We start from the raw sequence: 24,636 nt of genomic DNA, 5'->3' as shown, positions 1-24,636 counted from the left end.
GCTGCAGATTTAGTTCTGGTGGTCTCAAAATGCTTTCCATATGAATGAGTACATCTTCTGCTTCGTTTAATTTTCACAAAGCCTTCGACCATTTAGGCACAGCACTTGAATCCCAATTGCAGGACATGCTAGTACATAACGCATAACAGCAAACATGCTCAGCATGTCAAAGAACACTGTGCGTCATTTGGGTTTACTTGGAATTGCAGAGGTCTGAGGGAGAGAACACCATTTAAAGAGAAAGAGTTGTCTCCGACCAAATTATACTTGGAGTAAAGGTAAAGGGACCCCTGACCATTAGGTCCAGTCGTGAGCGACTCTGGGGTTGCGGTGCTCATCTCACTTTGCTGGCCGAGGGAGCCGGCGTACAGCATGTGGCCAGCATGACTAAGCTGCTTCTGGCGAACCAGAGCAGCGCACGGAAACGTCGTTTACCTTCCTGCCGGAGCGGTACCTATTTATCTATTTGCACTTTGATGTGCTTTCAAACTGCTAGGTTGGCAGGAGCAGGGACTGAGCAACAGGAGATCACCCCGTTGTGGGGATTTGAACTGCTGACCTTCCAATCGGCAAATCCTAGGCTCTGTGGTTTAACCCACAGCGCCACCCACATCCCACATACTTGGGAGTAGATCCATTGAAATTAATGGACCCAGTCATGCCTATTATTTTTTAGTGGTATACCGTGAGGGCATATAATATTGTTTACTATCCAAAATGTTCCAGCTGCGCACATATATATATATATATATTAAGCAAGGACCTATTTCAGCTAGAATGTTTTCACTAACAGCAGGATTTGAATGGGCACCACACCACACTGGAAAGCGATGCTAGTTGGCACTCGCTAGATAAATTCGAACCATTTTGTACTTTATCATCCTGAGATTTCTACTGGGATCAGCTCAAAACTGATTTCTCCAGGCCTGCTCTCCTCTTTACTTACCACTCCAGGGGGATGGTCCAGACTGTTTGCTTTCTCCTCGATCTGAATGTTGCCTTTGCAGAACTCAGCAGGAAGGAGAATGAGGACAAAAGTATAGTTGGCTGGTTCTGGCTCCATCTACTGTTGACTTCCCTGCCTTTTTGCCAATAGGCACCAGCCACCAATGGTGTGTTTTCCTTAAAAAAACAAACGAATGAATCCAGAACCTCACAGTTTAATTAAACTGTGTTCCGGCAGGTGAATGGACATATGGATTTGTTTAAAATGATAGTTCTGTACCAGCGACTGAAAAGATTTTGAGAGGTTAACATCGGAATTTGGAAACTGGCGTAACAATAGAGAAGAAAGCAGGAAAAAGAATGTGTGAGATAATTGCTCCAGACATCCAGAACATGGGAAGTTCTTCCCTGAAATTTTAATTTGGAATGTAATTTGGCTTTATGTTTGTATTGTGATTTGATTGAATTTGTCATTAATTGGGATGTTTTTAATTGAAAATTAATAAAAAAAATTACAAAAAAGAAAAAAGAATGAATCTGGAACCTCTCTGATCAGCTATTTGGCAGAATAGGAAATGCCAGGGGAGACTGAAATAAGTCTTCCAGCTTTCCCTCCTGAACATCTGATTGTCAGGTTTTGTCTTTTTTAAATGGCTACATGTCTGCGATCCTGGCTAATGGACAGAGCTGAGGAACTGCACGTAGATCTCCACCTACCGTTGCAGGATACATTCCTATCTGCACATGACTGACATGGCAAAATGGTGTTTCCTTTTCTCAGTCTGGATGTCACACCTTTCTGGTACACACAGCATGGCACCAATTTTTCACAAGTGCTTTTCCTGCTGCGAAACGAATGCTGCCCTTTCGCCTTACTTCCCTCGCTCACTGCTATTTGCAGCCTTGGCCAGTAGCTGATTTAGTGCATTTTTAAAGTGCTTTTTCCTTCTTGAAGAGGAGCCCAGCCAATCAGGAATCATATGGTCAACTTGATAGTAGTGGTATTTATTTATTTTTTGTATTGTTTCACTGCCCCCAAAAGTACTTGGCTATGTAATGACATCATGAAGCTAATTCAAAATGGGGGCGGATAACAGTTGTTCTCATTCCGAAGGGATGAATAGTTTTGCCCGTGTTTCCTGGTGCTTCCAGGAAAAACTGATCTAAGGACACTTTTTATAGCTTGATAAATCTTCTGTGGAAAACCATCCCCTCCCCCCCTTTTTGCACAGCTGATTTGTGCGGTCAGGGACAGACGCTATACCACTCTTCTTTCTATCATGCCAAGACAGTAATGGGGAAACATGATTTTTCTTTACCTCATTGTCACAAATTAAAACATTTCAGAGGAAAACCCAAAAGCAGTACAAAATATAAATAAAAGAGACCAGTAATCGAGGACCCATCAAATTGGTCCACCCCTAATTTCAACGGGCGTTGAGTCATTACCAATTATGCAGAGGTTACCTTAACTCCAATCAATATGAAGTAGAAGAGAGGTCAGAATCATTCATCTGGCTTATCATTTAGCTGATTTCGAAGAAACTTTATTGAATGTAAATAACAAAACTGAACAAAAACAAGTTGTTTTGTGTAAACGAGTCACAAGCATAGTTTTATGGAATGATATGGAATATAGAAGATCACTTTCGCTGTACATAGCTTTAAATATAATAAACCTGTTATAAGTTTTATAAAAAGTTCACGGTGTGCTGCTGACCTCCAGATACACCTATTTTCTGGTTTAGAAGGTCTACACTTGGTACTTGGGAAAAAAAACCTGTATAAATAATTTGTTTTTAAAAAATCCAAGACTAACAAAAGACTAAGAACACACTGGCACTTACACAATTGTGTCCAGGTTCCAGAAATTCAGCTATCTTATTATTATTATTATTTCAAAGTCTAGATGCATGTTTTATACCAGTTCTAAAGTGACACTATGACACCTAATTTCATGAACAATCAGACCACACTTGTATTTCTTATATCCATGCTGTCACAACGATACTGAGTGACAATGGTTCCTAAAATTATGTTCAAGGATCTACCAATGAGATCTTATAGACATTTTCAATCAATGTCAGTCATAAGCCATTTGTGGCTCAATCTATGGTTACTGGTGAAATTGCAGCTATAAAATTTAGAGCAGTGGTTTCCATATGGCAATTTACCAGATGAAGGAGTCCTATGGGTCAGGAAGATGTTGGCAGTGAGTTTGAGGCTCACAAGGGCCCATGTAGACATAACACCTAACTATGGTTTGTTGCCTTAATTCTTGTTAAGATCCCACAGTGAACCTATGACTCAGTGAGCTAAGGGGAAGTGCAGAGAGATATCAGTGAAACCTGCTTGTCAACCTTGCAAGCAGAGGTGTTGTAATGATGGGAAGATGCTCTCAACCATGGTTTGTTTGACATGGGAATGATCACACAACTGTGGTTGATTCAAATCGTGGTTAAAAAACCCATGTCAAATTTTGCTTTCACTTCCTAGTTTGTGGCCAGTCCTTAACCTATGGCTTAATACTTAAGCTTGGTCAAAACAAATCCAAGTTCAGCATTATGTCTGCACAGGAGCAAGGTAGGGGAGTATTCCATGTTGTCAGTATAAAAGAAAAAGGAAAGGAAATATAGGAATAAGCTGCTTGTGTTAAAATAGCACAAGGATTCCTTTCCAGTAAAAACTATTTTTGTAGAAAGAGCAGAGATTATTGATAGAAAGCCTCAAAATTGAAATTGAAAAGTATTCAGGTATGCCTTGGTTGTAACTTAGCACACAACTAGCAGTTCAGCTGAACAGAATTTAAAAGTACTTCACTAGAAGGTCACATGTTTACATGCATGTCTCTGGAGATTTGCTGAAAATTGGAGGATATATTTAAAACAGTTGACAAAATCTATACACTGGGGAGGGGTGCACTCATTTTCCACTGAAAGAAGAAACGGTGGGGAATTTTATCCTGAGTAAGAAGGCAAATCGTTTTCATATTCCTGGGATGTGCAGTCCCATCCAAGCCCTTTAATTTGGCAGTGTTAAATATCCACATGGTCACTTTTAAAAAGGTTCTTCTTAAGAATCACGGATTCAGTGATCGCCGTTTGTAATGCAAGAGGTGCTTGGGGAGTGTAGGCAAGGCAGAGTCTTTTAACGATACAGTAATTTTAAAGGAATGTTAAACGCACTTCTACAAACTATCTGCCCCAACAGGGGGAAAAGAGGGCAAGTGCCACTGATTTCAATAGGCTATGATTCAAGCAATGGGACTTAAAAGTGTTTCTGGCAGTGCACTCCTACACACATCGACTCCAAAGTAACTCTCATCAAGTTCAATGGGGCTTACACTCAAGTAAATGGGTGTAGGATTGCAGCCTGAATGTGCCTGATCATGCCCAGTTAGATCTAATCACAGTTATGTCTGCATAGGGATCAAATATTGAATCATTATGACAGAGATGTAATATTGGAGCGTCCACCCGGGGGAGCAATAATTTTCTGTGCAGTACGTCTTGCAACATGGTCATCGGCTTGAGATCCTAAAAGAAAAAATGGCACACAATAGAATGCTTACAAATAGGTAAATCAAGAAATGTGTTCATTAATACAACACAGCCTTATTATGAGCATCATGCGATTGTTAAAAGAGTATTTCTATGAAGATTCGTTCATGCTGACACAGGAAATGGAATGTGTACATGCAAATCAAGTATATTATATTATATTATATTATATTAATTATATTATATATTATATATTATATTATGTTTTATTTTCTTTTACATTTATTACTGCACAATCATTTATCATGAAAAGTAGCATGGAGAATTTTGCCATGTATCACTGGAATCATGCCCTTTGAAAACTGAACCATAATGTGCTAATTCCTAAAGATAGGAAATCTTATGCTCCTTTATAAGAACATAAGGAAATGAAGGGGGCCGACGCTAAGCACTTCTAAAGGCACGTTAATTTCAGCGGATGAGATTTATGTTTGCGCTTCAGTTCCCCCATTGAAATTAATAAAGTCTGAAAGTACTTAACTGTCTGGACCATGTCCAAAGGTATTTTCGAACAGCTCTTAATAGCTAAGCATTTAGGATTAAAAGAAGATTAAACACTTCTAGAGTTTCACACTTGGATTGAGTTAAAATAAAATGTGATCCAAAATAATTACAGCATGCTGGAATGAATAATGACATCATTGATCAAAGGAAATATATTATTACTGTTTATGACTTACGAAGCACCCAAAATGCTCTAAGCAGCACACAGAGGTTAAAAGGTAAGACACTTTCTAAAATCTAGGGAGTGATAGTGGTTGCCACTGAAGGTCCTCTTTTGTCTAAACCGCAGGCTTTTAATCTTCAGGGTGAACAAGTGCTACTTAAGCCAGAGGGCAGGGAACCTCAAGTCTAGGAGCCAAATGAAACCCCCATCCTCCCCACTTGGCCCTTAGGAATCTCCCCAGACCACATTCTCTACTAACCCTGCTTTGCTCCCTCCTTGAGTACTTTTGCCTGCTGATAATGTATCCCTGACAATGCCTCTCATTTTCCCGGAGGAGAGAGAGGGATGTGTAAGTGTGGAGAAACTAAGCTATTGTACAAAATTAAAATTTACATTCATTACTCCACCCACTTCTGCCTCCAGCCCTGCCCCATCTGACTCTGGTGTGTGGACCCCAGAGGATGTGGGCCTGGGCTAAAAAAAACTTCCCTCACCCCACATATCCAGCTGCTTCCATATCACAAATGTACATTCATGGACCCCTTCCTTGTCCCAAGCCCAAGAGTGCTAGGTGATCTCCCAGTGTGGAACATGCAATGGGCAGCCCCACCCTGCTTCCTGCCTCTCTTAGTGCTAAGTGATGCCCTTCTGGAGGAGGCACTGACTTCTCCTACCCTCTCATGGTTGTCATACAACCATGGCGACGGACTGCACATCCAGTGCTCCATTTGTACCACCCCTTGCGCGCTAGTAAGCAAGCTAGTAAGCAAGCCCAATTGGAAAGGGGGCTTAAACCAGGGGTCGTTTAACCGGCCCATGGACCCCCCACCGCCCATTCAGGGACCCCCGCTGCCTACTCAGTCGGTTCCCATGCTCCGGATTAAAGTGGCACCGAGCAGAGCGGGGACCACCTTCAGCGACGCTGGCCGGCTTCCCATTGGCTGCAGGAAGCTCCTACAGCCAATGGGAAGCTGCGCATGCCTCCTCTGCTCCGGAAATAGCATTTGTGCATGGGCACACACTCCGGCCCACCGCGGCGTCTGCTGGACCATGAACCAGCCCAAGCCACAAAAACTTTGCCGACCCCTGTCTTAAACATTCTCCAAGCAGGCATGAAGCTCCCATTCCATGAATGCTATTTTTGGCAGCAGCAGCACAGCACCTGAGTCAATGAGGTGCAAAGGAAAACTGTTGAACAAGGTAAAGGTAAAAGTAAAGGGACCCCTGACCATTAGGTCCAGTCGTGGCCGACTCTGGGGTTGCGGCGCTCATCTTCCTTTATTGGACAAGGGAGCCGGCGTACAGCTTCCAGGTCATGTGGCCAGCAGGACTAAGCCGCTTCTGGCGATCCAGAGCAGCACATGGAAACACCGTTTACCTTCCCGCTGAAGCGGTACCTATTTATCCACTTTACTTGCACTTTGACGTGCTTTCGAACTGCTAGATTGGCAGGAGCTGGGACCGAGCAACGGGAGCTCACCCCGTTGCGGGGATTTGAACCGCCAACCTTCTGATCGGCAAGTCCTAGGCTCTGTGGTTTAACCCACAGCGCCACCCGCGTCCCGTTGAACAAGGCACTCGCCTTCAAAAATTGAATTTTGCAAAGTGAGTAACGATCCACAAACTGGAGTGTCATGTACTAGGGCCCAACAACCTGGAAGGAGCCACAGGATGCAAGTCCATACCCAAGTGACAGTACTAGGCCACAGACTGACTATGCAACTCACTGGTGTGACTGGACGCATGCTCACCAAAAGGCACTGCTAGGTCATCAACGCAGTACAGAGAATGTAGATTAGCTTGCAGCAGATAAAGTGCTTGTGCACCATTGCAAGGTGCCTTTAGTCTTGGGTACCAAAGTGTGAGATTAATAAAAACAGCAACAAGCCACCTTAAAAGGCCACATAGCCATGCCAAATGAAGCGCTTAAGATGCAGTCACATCAGTTCAGTCACTAATTCAAATCTTATTTTATGCCTAGCATGTAGCAACAGCAGAAAACACAACCCCTAAATTCTAGTACAGATACCAGTACTATAAATCTGGAATGGGCTTCAGGTTGTGACCCAGATCTGGGCCTTGGTTAATGTGTCAACAAAATGGGAGCTTCCCTTTAAGTCAGCATTCTCTTTATCCAAGTGAATTTGCTGTTTATTTTGTACCACCCCCTTAAAAAAAAAAATCAACTTACCAGACAGGCTGAAGCCTGACTGATGTAGGTTGCGGATGGGAGGAACCTGTATTTTGCCTGAACAGGTAGCTATTCTTGAGGTAGGAGTTGGGGCCACAGCTTTAGCAGTTACTATGACATCGTGAACTGGTCCGTCATAAAGCCCACGAGGAACACCATGAATTTCTGCAAGCTATAAAAAAGTAAGAGGGAGAATCACAGTTGACTGAATGTTTGCTGGTTTTCCTTGGGTATATTCATGACCAAATGTTTGAAGGTTGTCACTAAAACAATGTTAATAGTATTATTATTTTCTCCTGACCAAGTGTTCTCAGTACAGCTGTCTCCGCTTTTCTCCTTGTAATGGGACAGATCTCAAAGGAGCAAGACAAAACATTATTACAAGAAGTTAGCTAGAGCTACTCTTCCTCTGAGGAGTATCATTCACACATGCTAGAAGTTACCTAGAAGTAATGGTTTGGCCTTGGGCATATGCACAGAAATGCTGTCACAAGAGACCTTTTAAAGAGGAAGCGTTTTGCATTTTGAACAAGTATTTCTGCTCTGTTGTTCACTTTTCAGATGGCTATATACCCAGACTGACACAAACACAGACATATTTTATAGTGCTGCTGATGATAATACACAGTTAAACTATGAAATTCGTCACAAGAAGTGGCAAGGGCCACGGACTTCGCTTTAAAAGGAGGTTAGACACATTCATGGAGGCTCTCCATAGCTACCAGTCATGATGGCAATATGCTGCCAGTTGCTGGGAACAACTACGAAGGGGTCATTGTACTTGTGCCCCAGTTTTGGGCTTCCCACAGGCATCTTGGACAACAGGATGCCGGACTAGATTATCCAGCAGGGCTCCTCTGATGCTCTTCCATTCTGTGTTAATGCTTGCTTTCCAGGAAGTTATTGTTAGACAGGAGGGCAAGGAGTGGAATGTAGACAATCGGAATAAGCGCCTTGAGTATCAAAGGCAACTGCCCAAATGAATTACCATCACGAGCAATCACTGACTGCCCTATTTGGAGCCCAATTACGGGTGAGTTTGCAAACCTCCAGCTCAGCCTAAATGGAAGTGTATGTTTTGTTGAGAACTTCATTCCTGGGATAATTAAAAATGACAGAGGGCGCTGCATCTTTCGCGTACAACGCAAACACAGTTTGATTGGTAGCCTACAGGACTTGTAAGTGTTTTCGGCTAGAATCTGACAGAGTTATGAGTGGTTCTTCCTCCCCCCCACCCCATTTCACTCCTTCCAAATGTGTGTAAAAAAATAAGAAAAGAGTCGACGAGGCAGGTAAAGCTAGGACTCAATATATAGCTCCCTATGGATAAAAAAAATGGTAGCTACTTTCCAGGCAACCTACCAAATAAGTAGGTAATGTGCATAAATCTTAGCATTTATTTACTGAAGGTTAAGGGTATCATCCAGGGCCCTGAAGCAACTTCTTTCCATGTGCGCACTCTATACACTGAAGGTTCCAACCACCAACCAACCTGCTCTCTTGCAGGCAACCTTCCCACAGACACAGAGGTAGGTGTGTGCTGGAAGATTGTGAGCACCCAACTGTGCATGTAAAGGGAGCTAAGGACCAGGTGGGGCATTGCTACTCACTCATGCAGGCCACCAAAAGGTCTTCTCCAAGGCAGCACTGCACATAGAAGAAGTTGTGTTCAAATGCTCCTTAAAGGTAAAGGACCCCTGACGGTGAAGTCCAGTCGCGGACGACTCTGGGGTTGCGGCGCTCATCTCGCTTTACAGGCTGAGGGAGCTGGCGTTTGTCCACAGACAGTTTTTCTAAATCATGTGGCAGCATGTCTAAGCCGCTTCTGGCACAATGGAACACCGAAACCAGAGCAGCGCACGGAAATGCCATCTACCTTCCTGCTGGAGTGGTACCTATTTATCTCCTTACTGTATGCCATGTACATGCAACTGTTTGCTATAACGTCAACTGTGGCAACCCTGACAATAAGTAACGTTTAAATGAATCATAGCATTGTAGAGTTCAAAGGGACCACAAGGGTCAAGTAGTCCATGCAGAAGTCTTGATCAATATTGGATTTTTTTTGGGGGGGGGGGGAGAGTTGCAATATCCAAACTGGGCCTGTCTGCTCCATTCATAACACTGCAACTCCTAACAGTGAATTCAGGGGTTTGGGTGCCCATGAGGCTGCAGCCAAAATGAGGTCATTGAAAAACAGGAGGGAGGTATCAATATGCTCAGGGAACCCCAGCTTTGCCACAGAACAAGTTCTCCTGGGGGGCAAAGTTCCCCCACAAAATAGCACAATGAGAACTAATCCTGCTCAGTAGCCACAGCTCATAGAGTGAAAATGGAAAAAAAATAGATTAAAAGAGCAGAGGCTGGAGGAGCAGAATGTTCTGCTTGAGGGGGGAATGGTTGCCAAGACTAATCCTGCACCACAGCACTGTTTTTTAGGAGGGAGGATACCCTGCAACATTATGTTGGAGGCCACACTTGTTCATGCTTATTATGATGCTTGAAATTTCAGTAGTAATGCAACTACTGACATTGAATGCTCAATATAACGCCTGACCACATGGCCCTCATGCTACGGACAGAGTGAAAGAGTCCTACAAAGAGTGGTAGCAGGCAACTTGGTTGGTTGCCCTTAAAGGCATTCCTGGGCCACAGTCCCATTCTGCAGGAGTACGTTCTGTCCACCTCTGTCCATAAGAAATACCATTTGACAAACCATGATTGGTCACCGCAGGAATGAGCCTTGTGCCTGCAAACTCCCTCATCTACTGATGTGTTTCACTTCAGTTACTGAATCCTGCCATTATGTCTAAATGGGCAAACTATGGTTTGCACTTTCCTTTCCAACCAGGATTGCAAACCATAGTTTGAAGGTAGTTTGCAAAACTGGTTTAGAGGACAAAATGGCCCAAACTGAACCACAAGCTATGGTTTCTACAAAAGAGAAAGTAAGCAACTGAGCGTCTGAAGGCAGGAGAGGAGAAAGGACTCCTGGCTCCTGTCCCATGCTGGGTGCAAAGGGAGAGGAGGAAGTGTTCAAGAACACAGTTTGGTGAGGATCAACAGGTAGGAAACATTTGTGGAGGGTACCACAAGGTTTACCTAGTTCTCATCTATGCTACCTCAAGGGCTAATGATTCTTAGAATTTTGAAGGATTAGACTCCTGAAAGGAAGTGGAAGAGGCTGAAAACTTGCTACAAGATACAATCATTCTATAGTGATTCATTTTATTTTTTTTAAGTATAGGTATTTTTCATGGAACTGAGGATTCATTGACTGTCATGAAGTTCCTACTTGAGGATGCAGATTATCCTAGATCAGTCTGTACATATCTAGGGCAGTTTATGACCCATTGGCTGAACACTGACTGAACTTTTTTTGACATGCCCAGCCTCCGGCCAAATGTCTGCCTAGCTGTGCCAATTCTGTCTCTGAGATTTATCAGTTGTCTTAACTATTCAAAACCCTCTTATATATGAGATTCCAGGTCACAGCTGCAATCCACTTATGGCCCTGCAAGTCATAGCATGAGGGTGAAAGCAGCAATAAGGTGAGAGGGAATCATTTAGGAAATCCAACTCTCATACCTAGTTTTCACCTTCAGCCATCATCTAAGCTTAACACCCAATATGAAAAACATCAAAATCCACTACTAAATATGCCGGATTTCATTCTCAAGCCCTAACAGCTACATTCCAGAAAGACCTGCTTAAATATTGCACAGTAGATCTGATTATACTGAACAGCTCTTTCCAGATCCTGTGATCAGCAGTTTTTGCAACTGCCTCCAAGAGACAAGGAAGCATTTCATCAGCAATGGGAAGGAAGGAGTTTCATGTACAGAAATGTTCTCACCCTGTTTCTTGCTTTTATCCTTTTGTAAACAAAATCAGGGAATGTCTTTCGAGGGATGAAACGACCAACGCCCTGGGTGACAAAGAGGTTCCCATCTTCCAGCACAACCTTCCCTTGGCTTATCACCACCGTAGGGACACCGTGACATTCTGTTCCTTCGAATATGTTGTACTCTACATTCTGGCAAAACCAACAAGAGATTCTTGATCAGCTTCAAGATGCATTATATCAAAAGGTAAGTGTCAGAGGGTCACCATGGTGGGTTGGATGCCGAATGTTCATAAATGCCAATTGAAAATCTGCACACAAACGGGAAGTGGTGCCCACGGCCTGGTCAATGTGCATAATCTCCAGGTGGCTTTGAATGATCATGCACAGCTTCCAAGGTATACATAGGGCACTCACTGAAACTTACATGCAAGTAAACACAAATAGGATCTGGCTGCATAGCACATTACTAACTCTACTGAAATTGGTGAAATTTAATGTTCAATCTTTGATGGATCTAAGGTTGTCAGCTGACTGGGGGGGGGAAGCTCTACCTCACCTGCTTGCAAGCATTAATAATAGTTTGAACTGCAGCATTTTGTAGGTGACACTTTTCATCACTTGGGAGATAAACATGAGCACCTGCTAATGCATGCAGATCAAACCACAGTTAAAGGCAAAGCTGGAAAACAAGCTAGCAACCTTAGCTGGATTACATTTTATCACAGCTAATTAGTAGCTCAACATTATAAATGATGAAACTTCTAATGTGCTGAAGAAAGGTAAAAGCAGTGAGTTCTTCTTTTACCAAGTTGTGAGTTTTTGCAGAGATGATCTTTGTAGCTTTCGGGTTCCAAATCACCAAGTCAGCATCAGAACCCACAGCAACCCGTCCCTTCCTGGGGTAGAAGTTGAAAATCTTTGCTGAATTTGTACTGGTCACTGCTACAAATTCATTTTCGTCCATCTTCCCTGTTGCCTGCAAATGGGCAGAAAGAGGGAAAGAAGGGAGAGGGGGATTTCAGAAAGAGAGATCTGAAAACCATAGACCTCTGGGGTGTGGAAAGCATGCTCATTTGACAAGTATTACATTCAGGCAAACAGATTAAAGTCTCTGGCCTTAATCTGTCATCTCATCACAAATCTATCCCCCTTGCTGAGCTCCTTTGTAATTCATACTGCAGCTTGTATGAGAAGGGGAAAAAACTACTTATCTTTGAAGTACTGAAGATACTGGGAACAAGTGAAAAAGGAGGGCTGCCTACTATCATGCCCTGCTTGCAAGCATCCCAGAAAAATCCAACTGGCCAATGGTGGAAAAAGGATGCTAAACCAGGTGGATCAAGGTGGTTCAATCCAACACAGCTATTCTTACTGTGACATAGACAGTAGGGATGGTACATGTCTATTGATGGCATTAGGAGGTGACTGCTCATAAAACTCAGCACTGAACTCTTTCCCAGAGGTGGAGAAGCTGCAGACCTCCAGAAGCTGTTTCCCATCAGCCCTACTTGGCATAGTCAATGGTCAGGGATGAAGACCAGGGATGAAGGGATGTTGTAGTCAAACAATATCTGGAAGGCCACAGGTCCCTCTAGTCCATATCACTTAAAATTATAGATACCGTATTTTTCGCCCTATAGGGCGCACCGGCCCATAGGGCGCACCTAGGTTTTTTTGGGGGGGGGGGAATCAAGGGAAAAAATATGATCCCCCCCCCCGCAGCTCTGGGAGCAGCGGACAGGCTGCACGCAGCCTGTGCATTACTCCAACACCTTCTCCCTGCTTTTGCGGGAGGTGGCGGAATTCCCCCACCTCCCGCAAAAGCCCACAGGAGGGAGAAGGGACTGACTCGGCCAGTCAGTCCCTTCTCCCTCCTTTGGGAAAAGCCCCCAAGAGCGGCGCACTCTTTAAAGGCTGCGCGGCTCCTGCGGGCTTTTCGACCCAGCTTGTGGGGCTGGCGGTGGGGGGAAGCGCTGCTTTCCCCCACCGCCAGCCTCAAAGCCGGGTCGGGAAGCAGCGCTAAGGCGTCGCGTGCCTTCCCACTACCCCCCGAGCTTGTGGGGCTGGGGGCTGGCGGTGGGCCTCAAAGCCGGGTCGGGGAGCAGCGCTTAGGCATCACGCGCATTCCCGCTGCCCCCCCCCCGCTTGTGGGGCTAGCGGTGGGGGGAAGCACTGCTTTCCACCAGCTTCAAAGCTGGGTCGGGGAGCAGCGCTAAGGCATCACGTGCCTTCCCGCTGCCCCCCCAGCTTGTGGGGCTGGCGGTGGGGGGAAGCGCTGCTTTCCCCCACCGCCAGCCTCAAAGAGCAGGCTTCGTGTTGCTATCGCTGAAGCCAAGGAGCCTGCATTCGACCCATAGGATGCACACACATTTCCCCTTCATTTTTGGAGGGGGAAAAGTGCATCCTATAGGGCGAAAAATACGGTATTATCTGATTCTTATCTTATGATAGCAAAGTGATGGCTACTCATTTAGGGATGGGCAAATCTTTCCATTTCGTTTCTCTCATGTTTCTCATTGTTTTCAATCTTAAATTCAGTTCTCCACAATTCTGCATCTGTTTGTTTGTTTGTAAAAGTCCCCGTGAAGATTTATCAGCATTGAAGTGTGAATTTCTCATTGTATATTTATTTCATTTTATAACTTTTATATATTGCTTGATTGTAAAGAACAAACAAACACTCAAAGCAGTTTATATGCATTTTTGCCTAAAGTGCGCATTTTTGAAAAGCAATGCTCCCTAATATAGTGCATTTTCTTGGTTATTTTCACTAAGATGTGCATTTCTATAAACACTTTAGTGTATGCATGTTTGTACACATTACGCAGCTGAAGAACTGCATTGCAAAGTTCAGAGAAGTGTGAATTTTGAAGGGCAGCTGGGTTTTTGTTTGTGTTTCTGTAGTGCAAATTAGGTACACTGCAAACTGCTGGTTTAGCCAATACAATGCAGTGAGATATCTAACACTTTCAAGCCACGTCAGCATCCTTTGCTTTTCAGAGCACACTGGATTCTGCTGAACTGACTCACCACACACTTTTCCCAAATGACCGACATTCGTTCTTCAATGCCATTTGTTCCTTCTGGAATGAGGGTGAAGTTATCCTTTCCGACGGCCTTCTGCGCTGTGGTGAAGGTGCAGTGAGCACTGCCAACCACTTGAAGATCCCCACTAATTAAAACAAATGGCAAGCAAAGAGTGAAATGGTTTGATGGTTGCATAAGCCAATTTATCCAATATTTTCCTACCGAGTCTGAAAATCTGGGGTGATTTTGATTTGTTGTAAGTTGAAAAGAAACAAACAGCTAATAAAACTTTATAAAGAACTGGTGGGTTTTCAAAATGATTCCTTAGAGGTTACAATAGAGGCGAACAGAGGCAGTAGAGGAAATAGACTGTCAACTTTATATTCATAATCAACCTTGACTCTGCCATATTTTTTACTGTGCTGACTTCAACAGTACAAAGTGACAAGATGAATGTCACAGTGACTTAAATTCTAAACAAAAAATGGGGGGGGGGGAGAAGCTGTGTTTTGGCCTCTATGCGAAGAGGGGAGATACCAATCTATTCAGTGACTCCTAACCTCAGCCACGTTGCAAAAGGTAGAAAAAGTTGCCAGGAATGCAGGACTAGCAGCCACGGTATGGGGGAAAACAAACATATAAAGCCACACTCCTTTTTAAAAACAGTATGAGTAGTATATCTATATTCCACTTTTCTTATAAAGGGCTCAAGTGGCTCCCCCTCCCCATTTAATCCTCACAACAACCCTGTAAGGTAGCGCAGCCTCAAGGGCAGTGACTGGCCCTGTGTCATCCAGGGAGCTTCATGGGTGATTGGGGGCCACGAACCCTGGTCTTCCAGGTCCCAGTCAAAGGCTGCAGTTTATTCCATTTTCACAACTTTCCCCTGACTGTTAATTTCCACATGATATTTGAGTTATATATGATGCAAAAGCCACTTCTGGAACCATAGTGGGATATTGTGCCAGTTTAGTGCTCATTCCCAGGTTATTTGCTTCCAGAAAAAAAAATCCATCTGCAAATGATATGGAAATGAGAGGAACACATTCTCTGTCAGGGACGAACCAGAAGTCTCAAGTTTCCCAGAGGGAGGGGGACCTGGGAGCGGAAGATGTGGACGAGGTGCCTGAGGGGGAGGGAGGCAATGAGGAGAGGGCGGTTGGAATAAGCCCAGAAAGGGCTGGGGAGACGGAAAGTTCACAGGGAACGCAGGGGTTAAGCTCAGGCTCAGAATCAGGGGGGAAATTTACGACTGCCCTAGAGAAGGCCTGTGGTAAAGAGAAGGGCGGAACTATGGGGTGGGAGACCTCACCATTTTATGAGCTGTTTGAGGGGCAAAAGCAGGCCTCAGCAGAGATCTGAACTGAGTGACTCTGATGGATGAACGATGTGCTAATGACCCATTGTAAATACTGTAAATAAAGACTATAAAAACTTCCAAGAGGCTAGTGGCATCTGTGGTGAGGAGAGACGCCCACAGCTCTGACATTCTCCACCATGGTTGCAATCCAGAGGGAGAAAGGAATATTGGCATAGTGGGAAGCCAGGTCCAAATAAGGAGGTTTTCGGATGCTTATTCCAGGACAGCTGCTAGCTCTTCTCATGCTAACCATCACATTTGAGCTGCAGTCTGTTATTTGGTGTTTCCAGAGAAAGGTCATTCTGTTCTTAGGACTTACCATGCTAAGAGGGAAGTGAGATGATCGGGCGTTGTAGGATCTGGGCTAATGGGAGGAGATGTCACAAAGGCAGCAGCCTTGGCCCAGTTCTTGCTCCAATAATGAGAGCCATCTGTAGCAAGACTGGCTGTAATTGGCTCTCCATACACAACTGTGCCTGAACAAACAATCAACAGTCACCACCACTGCAGTATGCACATTGCTGCCATCAAAAGCAGCTGCCCCACATCTCCCCCACCCAGGAACATCCTATGGTACAAAAATGTGTGATATGCACACCCCTTTGGAAGCAGAAAAATGTATATGAAACAAACAAGCATGCTGTATCTGCATATATATTCAAATGTTAGAAATTTGGCTTCCCTGGTCTTAACTTGAGACTCCCTTGAGATGAGACTGGTGTTTAGATATGCATATATACATACACACACACACACACACACACACACACACACACACAGCTCCCAATCGAAAATATAGGGGCAAAAGGTTGATTAAAAATCTTGTGCTAGTAAATTCCAGTGTCTGTGGTTGAATGTCAGGTATACCGTTTAGATACTGTGAAAGAGAACAGAGTATTGGGGACAAACCTATCTCAAGAGGGATTTTCAAGACAAGACCATGCAAAAGACCTTTCACAGAAGATGACATTTCTTAACCTTAAGGCTTCTGAATGCAACCAAAGATTTTCTGACAGCAGGACAGGACGTTGTCCGCAACACTTCCAGAGGTTTGTCACCTCCAAGGATGCTCAAACGACATGAAAGAATGTCAAGTTTATGCCTGAGAGATATTCTGAATCCACCACTCGCGGTCCTTGCTTGATCTCCTGGAGAAAAATGTCTGCTATCTACCATCATTTTAAATGTCTGGGCATTTTAATTTCCCTGTTCAAAAACTGCTGACTTGACAGGAAGTCCTCATCAGTATGGAAGCGTGAAACAGGACTTACCTTTTCTCTTGGCTTGAGCGATGACATCTGCAGCCCCCTTGCTCATGACTTTTGTGACATACAAGGGGCAATTGGCTTGTTTCGCTATTGTAATGGCACGGAACACGGCCTCCGTTTCAACCTTTGGAAGCATGAACACAGTCAGATACTTACTTTACAATGTCTGCTTCATCTGAAGTAGCTTGCCTAGAGCTTAAACAACAGCTAGGGCTGCTAGGATTCTGTTATGATGGATTGTTCTACTTGTTCTTCATAAGTCTACCCCACTCACAACTGCACTTACAGGAAAACTGTAGTTACAGGGAAATGTGGGGAAGCTAGCATTATGTCTCCTCTGATATTGATTGATTTCAAATATATGAATAATTCAGTCAGACAATAATTATTACTGGAAGAGACTCAAATGTGGTTTTAAAAACAAATAAATGCGTAAATAAATACATAACTGAAAGAGTATGCATGTTTATTCAGAAGCAACTCCTGGTGGGTTGAAGGGGGTTTACTGCCTAACAAGCAACCTAGAAGCCATCTAGAACAGTAAAACTCAGCAGAAGTGGTGTTGTTTATATAACGACACATGGACCATCCTTTTAGTCTCATTTCAGATTGCAAAAGCACCAAGTGTCAAAATCTATAAGCTACACCGGGATCGTCGTCATGGTGTCCTCCAGATGTTGTGGGGTATCATCTCATTATAACTAAGTCTGAGACCATTAAATCATGCTAGCTGAGACTGATAGGAATTGTAGTCCAACAACATCTGGAGCAGAACCTATAATCCAGCCCTGAAAGATACAGTTTCATTAATCTTATCTATGTTGATGCTAATTTCACTGCAGCAAAACACTTACAGGATTTTATTCAAAAATAGTGTAGCTCTACAATAATTTGTAGTGCATGATGCTCTTGCATGTGACATTCAGTGCTTAAGCGTGGGCATCCCTCTCTTATCAAAAGGGGACTTTGGAAGGCTTTGTGAAGTCTGAACGTGGCTCGGCAAAAGAGATTTCACGTGTGAATTTAACCCTCAATGGTATTTCCCAATTTTATTTTACTGAGTAGAGTTGACAGTAATTCTGTGGGGACCTACTTAATATTACCTCTTCTGGATGACTGAGAACGTGACCCTCTGGACCAGTAATCCCCAGCTCCAAAAGTCTTTTTTGTTCCTAAATAAATGAAGAAATATGGGAGAAGCAATAAATGAAAGGTGCAAAAATCTAATTTGAAACTTTAGAATGCTATCTTTTTAAAAACACCACCACAACCATGTATTATCCATGACAATTAGAGCGGTTAACTTCCTCATCTATATGTGCAACTCAGCAGCATAACCATTTGCCTTCTGCAACTCTCTGTTTGGTAGTTTACAAGGCAAGTCTAAACATAGATCCTACTGTTATGCTGTCTTAGGGTGGCAGTGGGGGTGTGGGGGTGTTCCTGAAACCATTCTTTAAAAAAGGCAAGTGAAATATATCAAGGATGCCAAAAGAGGAAGAATTTTTAAAAATAGAATTCTGATACATAATTCTAGCTGATTAAATATGTATAATAAGTACCCATCTTTCTAACATCCTTGTTCCATCTGAATGATCCACATTAAAAACAACATCAAAACGAAGTGTGTTGATGGAGTCCAAAAAAATTTCTCCAAGGATTTGGGCTCATGGAAAGCAAATTTATGTTTCTATTTGACCAACCAAGCCCAAAAAGCATTGCCAGGAGGAATAATCTCCCTGCTCCTCCATCCATGTACTGTTCTAGGAGTTCTCCTGACCAGATTTGGGGAGGTTTGGGAGATGCACGGTGGCAGTGAAAGAGGAGAGAAGTCCTGTTGTGCTATTGAGACACATGCTGGCTTCTGCTAGTACAACAAACAAGTTGAACCCATGCAATATGTCTATAGCTTTTACGCTATGTATAATTTTTTTAAAAAAAATTTAAAATAGGGTCCTGGAAAAAAAATACACATCTCAGGAATCAACAGCCAGGGTAAAGATAAGCATCTTCAGTGTTTTCTGAAAGCTGTATTATGAAGTTTGTTTATACAGAAAAACTAAGAGGACCCCCTCTGCTGACCTTAATACTCAAGGAGGACTGTAGGAAAGGAGATGCTATTTCAGGTACTGTATTTGGGACCTGAGTTGGCTTTTCAGACTAACATGAGCACCTTAAATTGGGCGTGCAAACAAATGCAGCTGTTTGAAAATAGGTGTTATATTTGATCTTAGTGGGACCCTATCCAGTAGTCTGGCCACTGCATTTTAGACCAGTTGAAGTTTCCAAATAACTTCTAGAGCTGCTCCTTGTAGAGAACATTGTGATAATCCGATCTGGCAGCTACCAGAGCCTGCAGTACAATGGCCAAGTCAAGGTTAGACTTGGATTTAATTTATTGTTATTGAGGTATTTTAGTGATTACAAATCACTTTCTCAGAAGATTGTTGTACAAAGCGGTAAGTAAGCCTTCTGAATAACTAGTTATATTCTGACAGGCAGTAAATCGCTACATGGTAATTTCAAGAGCATTTAATCTTTTGCAATCAGAGGTAAATGTTTTCTGTCCTTGAAGTGCTCTGGAGACATTTATTTCCATGCTTTTGTTCTTTGCCTGCAAATACACTTGAAGGTCACCCTTCATAGTTTTTTAATAACTATGTTGAAAACCCTAAAAACAACCACCCGCTCTGGTGATACCTATCTGCTTTGGATCAAAGTATGATGTCAGATGTGAACAAAAATTCTCTAATCCCAAGCAGATCAATATCTTCAGAAGGGCTTCCAACTTTTCAACTGATGATAACACTGGTCAACAACAAATTTGTTGTCTGCATTTTTTCAGTTGATTTAGGACGAATCTGATGCGCTGAATCCAAAAATCACATTGGTTTTGCTCAATCAGGTCAAGTTTTTGAGCTATGGCCACATGTCGTTTTTTTACGTTTTTGTTCACATGTACGCTTGTGTGGAGCATTTTAGAAGAAGTTGGTGGGGGTAAAATGCCATGTCGAATAATTGTTTTGATTGGAAATGATTATTTTAATGACAAGAAGTATTCAGGTCTGATAGTTCTGGGTGATTATGTCGAAAAGGGATCAGTTTGAAGCCATAAAACCTCAAAATCTTCCATAAATTGGTGCGCCAAAGCATAAAGTTGCTTACCATGCTTATTTTGGTATTAAACTTGGTGACCAGGATAAAGCTTGGGTGCCACACATGGTGTGCAAGGCATGCACCGAGACTCTACGTGGGTGGACCAATGGCAAGAGGAGTCTGAACTTTGGAATTCCCATGGTTTGGAGGGAGCCGACAAACCATGTCACTGACTGCTACTTCTGCGCTGTTGATGTGACTGGGATCAACAGAAAGAACCCGAGCAGCCTCAAGTATCCTGATCTTCAATCAGCACGTCGTCCTGTAGCTCATTGTGATGAAATTCCAGTGCCTATCTTCGGAGAACTTCCTGACATTAGTGACGAAGATGCCTCCAGTGTTGAAGGACATGAAGAAGAAGTGGTTCTTGAAGATGATGCTCCACATCCATTTTCCCAAAAGGAGTTGAATGATCTAGTTTGTGACCTCTGCTTGTCAAAGGACTCTGCCGAACTGTTGGCATCCAGATTGAAGGAAAAAAACCTCCTCTCTGACAGTGCTCGCATCAGCTTCTTCCGCAACAGGCATCAAGAGTACCTCCGTTTTTTCTCGGAAGAGAAGGACTTGGTGTACTGTGCAGATATTGCGCAGCTTCTGCTAAAGCTTGGAGTGCCACAGTACGAACCCAAAGATTGGAGACTGTTCATTGACAGCAGCAAGCGATCACTGAAATGTGTTCTGCTACACAACGGCAACCAGTTTGCCTCTATACCCCTGGCTCACTTGAGTACACTGAAGGAGAACTATGAAGCGGTGAAGTATGTGCTGGAGAAAATTGGTTATGATCAGCATAAGTGGTTTATTTGTGTTGACCTGAAGATGGTGAACTTTTTCTTGGGACAACAGTCTGGCTTCACCAAGTATCCATGTTTTCTGTGTATGTGGGATAGTAGGGACTGTGCTCAGCATTACACGAAGAAGGACTGGCCTGTGCGGGAGGAATGGGTGCCTTGCAAAGAAAGGAAGGTCATCAATGACCCTCTGGTGGACAGAGACAGAATACTCTTCCCACCGCTGCACATCAAGCTCGGCTTAATCAAGCAGTTCACCAAGGCTCTGGACAAGAATGGTGACTGCTTCACTTACTTGTGCCAGGCTTTTCCAGGATTGACCATGGAGAAGTTGAAAGCTGGCATCTCTGATGGTCCTCAGATCCGTCAGCTCATCAGAGATCCAGAGTTTGGAAACTCAATGAACGAAGTGGAACTGGAAGCGTGGAAGGCATTTGTTCTGGTAGTGAAGAACTTTCTTGGTAACAATAAGGCCAGAAACTACGCAGAACTTGTCAACAACATGCTGACTGCTTTCAGAAACCTGGGCTGCAACATGAGCGTTAAGATGCACTACCTATTTTCACATATGGACCGGTTTCCTGAGAACCTGGGTTCAATGAGTGAAGAGCAGGGGGAGAGATTCCATCAGGACATGAAAGAGATGGAGACCAGGTATCAGGGTCGCTGGGACGCAGTCATGATGGCTGACTACTGTTGGACTCTGAAGAGAGACCTCCCTGCCGCTGAGCATTCCTGGAGTTCCAAGAAATGGAAGTTCAAGCCCTGAAGTTTGAAAAATGGTGAAGCAACATGCAATTTACCTATACTTACCTTTATCAATGCCTACCATTCAGTTTACAGTAAACCTGACCTGATGGAGAGAAACGGATGCCATTTCCTGATTCAGCAGTGCAAAAATACCCTAAATCAGTTGTAGAAATCTAGACAACATTCAAAAAGTAAAAAATTGTTGCCCAGTGTAATTTAAGAATGCCCTAGGGGTGAATATTAAGGATCTCTGTAAAACAGAACAAGGAAGATACACAAACCCAACCCCTCCTTGGCTGTATGTGTGTATGTATATATAGGTGTGGGACACACACACACACACACACACACACACACACACACACCTCCCTCTCTCTCTCTCTCTCTGAAGTTTCAGGTGCCTGGCATTTAAATACACAAGGTTGAGACACAAGCATCAGCAACCACACACAAACTACTTTAAACTGTTTACCATGGAAGATCCTTAATAGATTTCATGTACTTATATGCCACTTTCCCATGGTGAACTATGTTCAATGTTTCTCACAGCAAACACATGGAAAGGACAACACACACATGTTCCCATGGTATGAGGATACTCTAGCCTGCTGTGGTGCTCATCTTTTAGTTGGCTAGGGTTGGGTTCATCCTCTTTATCGTTTTGCAGTATGAACACTTGTAGCAAATAAAGTTGCATTACTCTTTTGTTGCTGTTTTAAACTTTTGTATGTTTTTTGTTTTTTTTTTACAATTGTAACTTGGCAGACAATATGTAGTTAGTGGCAAACAAATGTTATCAAATGCCTAGCTGTCATATAGATGCTATCATTTTCCACAGTGCCATGAAAAAGTGCCCAAAGATTGGAGGGTACATTGTTCTGAATCAATATGGCTGCTCCTATGCACTGCCATATGCTACTTTTTGTTGGTCCCATTTCTCTCTCTCTCTCTCTCTCTCTCTCTCACACACACACACACACAGCCTGATCCAGAATCAAGTTCTGATAAAGTACAAACTTGTACTGTAGGCCATTATCCTCAACATATTACAGATGGATTGGATACCTTTTAGGATACCTAAAAGATCATCTCGCTCCTTATACACCCAACCAATCAATGAACTCTGCAGATGAGGGTCTCCTGTGGATACCATCTCATCAGGAAGTTCATTCCACATGATGTAGGAACAGGGCCTTTAGTGTGGTGGCACCTGCCCCTTGGAACTTGTGCCCATTACAGATCAGACAGGCACTGTCTTTACAGTCTTTTCAGCACCTATTGAAGACATTTCTTTTCCAACCACCCTTCTAACTGAATTGGATTTGAAATTTTTTTCACTGCTGATTTTTTAATTGCTAAATGCTTTGGGATGCTTCATGGCCAGTGAGTCATAAATGAAATGAAATAAATAAACACTCTACCTCATCAATGATGTCTCCGTTTTCAGCATGTACTTGGGCAATGGCGCCCAGATCTCGAATAATACTGAATATCTCATACATCTGCCAGGAAAGAAAGAAAAATGGTGGAGTCTGATAATGCTTATGTTTTTCAACCAAAGCATAGTTGAACAATAGTTTGCATCTTGTATGTATATTACCTGAGCATCAGTGCACTGGAGTTTGTCTTTATAAGCCATGAAAACAAGAAAGGAGTTCACACCTTAATGAAAGCAGAAGAGAATTAATGATTGCTACTGAAAGATGATCATCATTTATCAGGCTGCATAGCGTGGCCAGCTTAGATACAAAACTAATCAAGGCTTAGAATCTGAATTGAAAAATGTTGAATAAAATCTATGCTGTGAGCCATGAGCTTGCTTATTCAGAAGAAAATGCTATCGAATCCTAAGTGTCTGATTTAACATTCTTAGCAGTTAAGTCAAATACAATGATATGACTCTGAATTACTCATCTATGCTAAGTGAACAGTTGTCATTAATGCATTTTCTTTCCAATGTCAAAAGTGCAATTAGTTAGGAACCACAGTGTGCAGATACATACCACTCAGGTATATACCACAAGGCTCTGAACCTATCAAATTCTTTTTCAGACAATCTGGAGCAATAAGCTATGTTGATGCATTAAGCTGCGCTATGTTAATTTCTCTGTATGACTTCTTGGGTTGTAGAATTGAACCAAAATCCCCGACAGTTTCCAATTATATTATTAGAATTTATTGCAACGTTTAAATAAACATGAGAAATCTGACATTGGATTGGATAACCCAATTCCATGTATTGGTTAACTTAAAATCTTAACGTTGAGTTTTGTAGGAACATACAAAGCTGCCTTAAACAGAGTGAGACCATCAGTATCCTCTACACTGAGCGGCAGTGGTTTGCCATGGTTTCAAGCAGAAGTCTCTCCTAACCTCACCTGAGAATGTCAGGCAGTGAACCCAACCTTTTTCATGCAAACATACATTCTACCACTGAGGTATGGCTCTTGTGTTTCACCATCAGTTTTTTTGAAAGATGGTGCACTGTGTCCCCGGAAATGATTTTCCTGCAAGGTTTCCCAATCTCTTCCTGATAATGCTTGGTATTTTCCTTCCACTTTCTTCTGGGGCTACTCAGTGTGAACTCCTTCAGCAGCATGGCCTATAGAAAGCGGCCCCTTCACCAGGGTGCAATCCCATGATGCAGGACATGTGTGTGATGAGTGGGACTATGTGGGTCTTGTGGCACATGATTTTGTGAACACTGAATAATAGTGAGTATAGTCGTACTAATGGAAACAACCATGTGGCCAGTGATGGATCATGTGGCCAGTTGTGCTGGCACAACACAATCGTGAATGGGAATAATTGTTAGTTCTCTTTACTAATAGTAAAGCAATACTAGAGAACAATTCTGAATAGCAGGAAATAGTGTGGCCGTGCAGACGGTCCTGGTCGTATGGGTCTAGTGCCAATTCCTTGGGAAACACAAGTGTCACCCCATTCACACTGTCACCCAGTTCTCTCTCACACACACATGCATACAGTAAGTCTCACATACAGTTTAGAACCACACCACATGGAAGTGGCTTCCACACCACAAGGAGCCTGTTGCAATGAGGAATGTGTGGACC

The 24,636-nt window shown here is 43.1% G+C and overlaps 1 protein-coding gene across 2 annotated transcripts in view; it reads right to left on the bottom strand.

Annotated features, from left to right (window-relative positions):
- Window positions 1-2,476: 2,476 nt before the first annotated feature.
- DPYSL4 (dihydropyrimidinase like 4) overlaps window positions 2,477-24,636 on the bottom strand; it is a 33,772-nt gene continuing 11,612 nt past the window's right edge. For both annotated transcript variants that reach the window (XM_081007197.1, XM_081007196.1), the window contains exons 5-14: window positions 23,163-23,224; window positions 22,984-23,064; window positions 17,969-18,037; window positions 16,869-16,989; window positions 15,917-16,073; window positions 14,241-14,382; window positions 12,016-12,186; window positions 11,220-11,399; window positions 7,364-7,535; window positions 2,477-4,481 (exon numbers count right to left, since the gene is read on the bottom strand). In XM_081007197.1, coding sequence (XP_080863323.1) covers window positions 4,390-4,481; window positions 7,364-7,535; window positions 11,220-11,399; window positions 12,016-12,186; window positions 14,241-14,382; window positions 15,917-16,073; window positions 16,869-16,989; window positions 17,969-18,037; window positions 22,984-23,064; window positions 23,163-23,224 — 1,247 coding nt within the window. In that variant the 3' untranslated portion in view covers window positions 2,477-4,389. The remainder of the gene's footprint in view (window positions 4,482-7,363; window positions 7,536-11,219; window positions 11,400-12,015; window positions 12,187-14,240; window positions 14,383-15,916; window positions 16,074-16,868; window positions 16,990-17,968; window positions 18,038-22,983; window positions 23,065-23,162; window positions 23,225-24,636) is intronic.

Source organism: Podarcis pityusensis (genome assembly GCF_964106645.2).
Source record: "Podarcis pityusensis genome assembly, chromosome: 5".
NCBI classification, from domain to species: Eukaryota; Metazoa; Chordata; class Lepidosauria; order Squamata; family Lacertidae; genus Podarcis; species Podarcis pityusensis.
The sequence above is the reverse complement of the archived record's forward strand: the minus strand, read 5'-3'. Positions and strand labels throughout refer to the sequence as shown.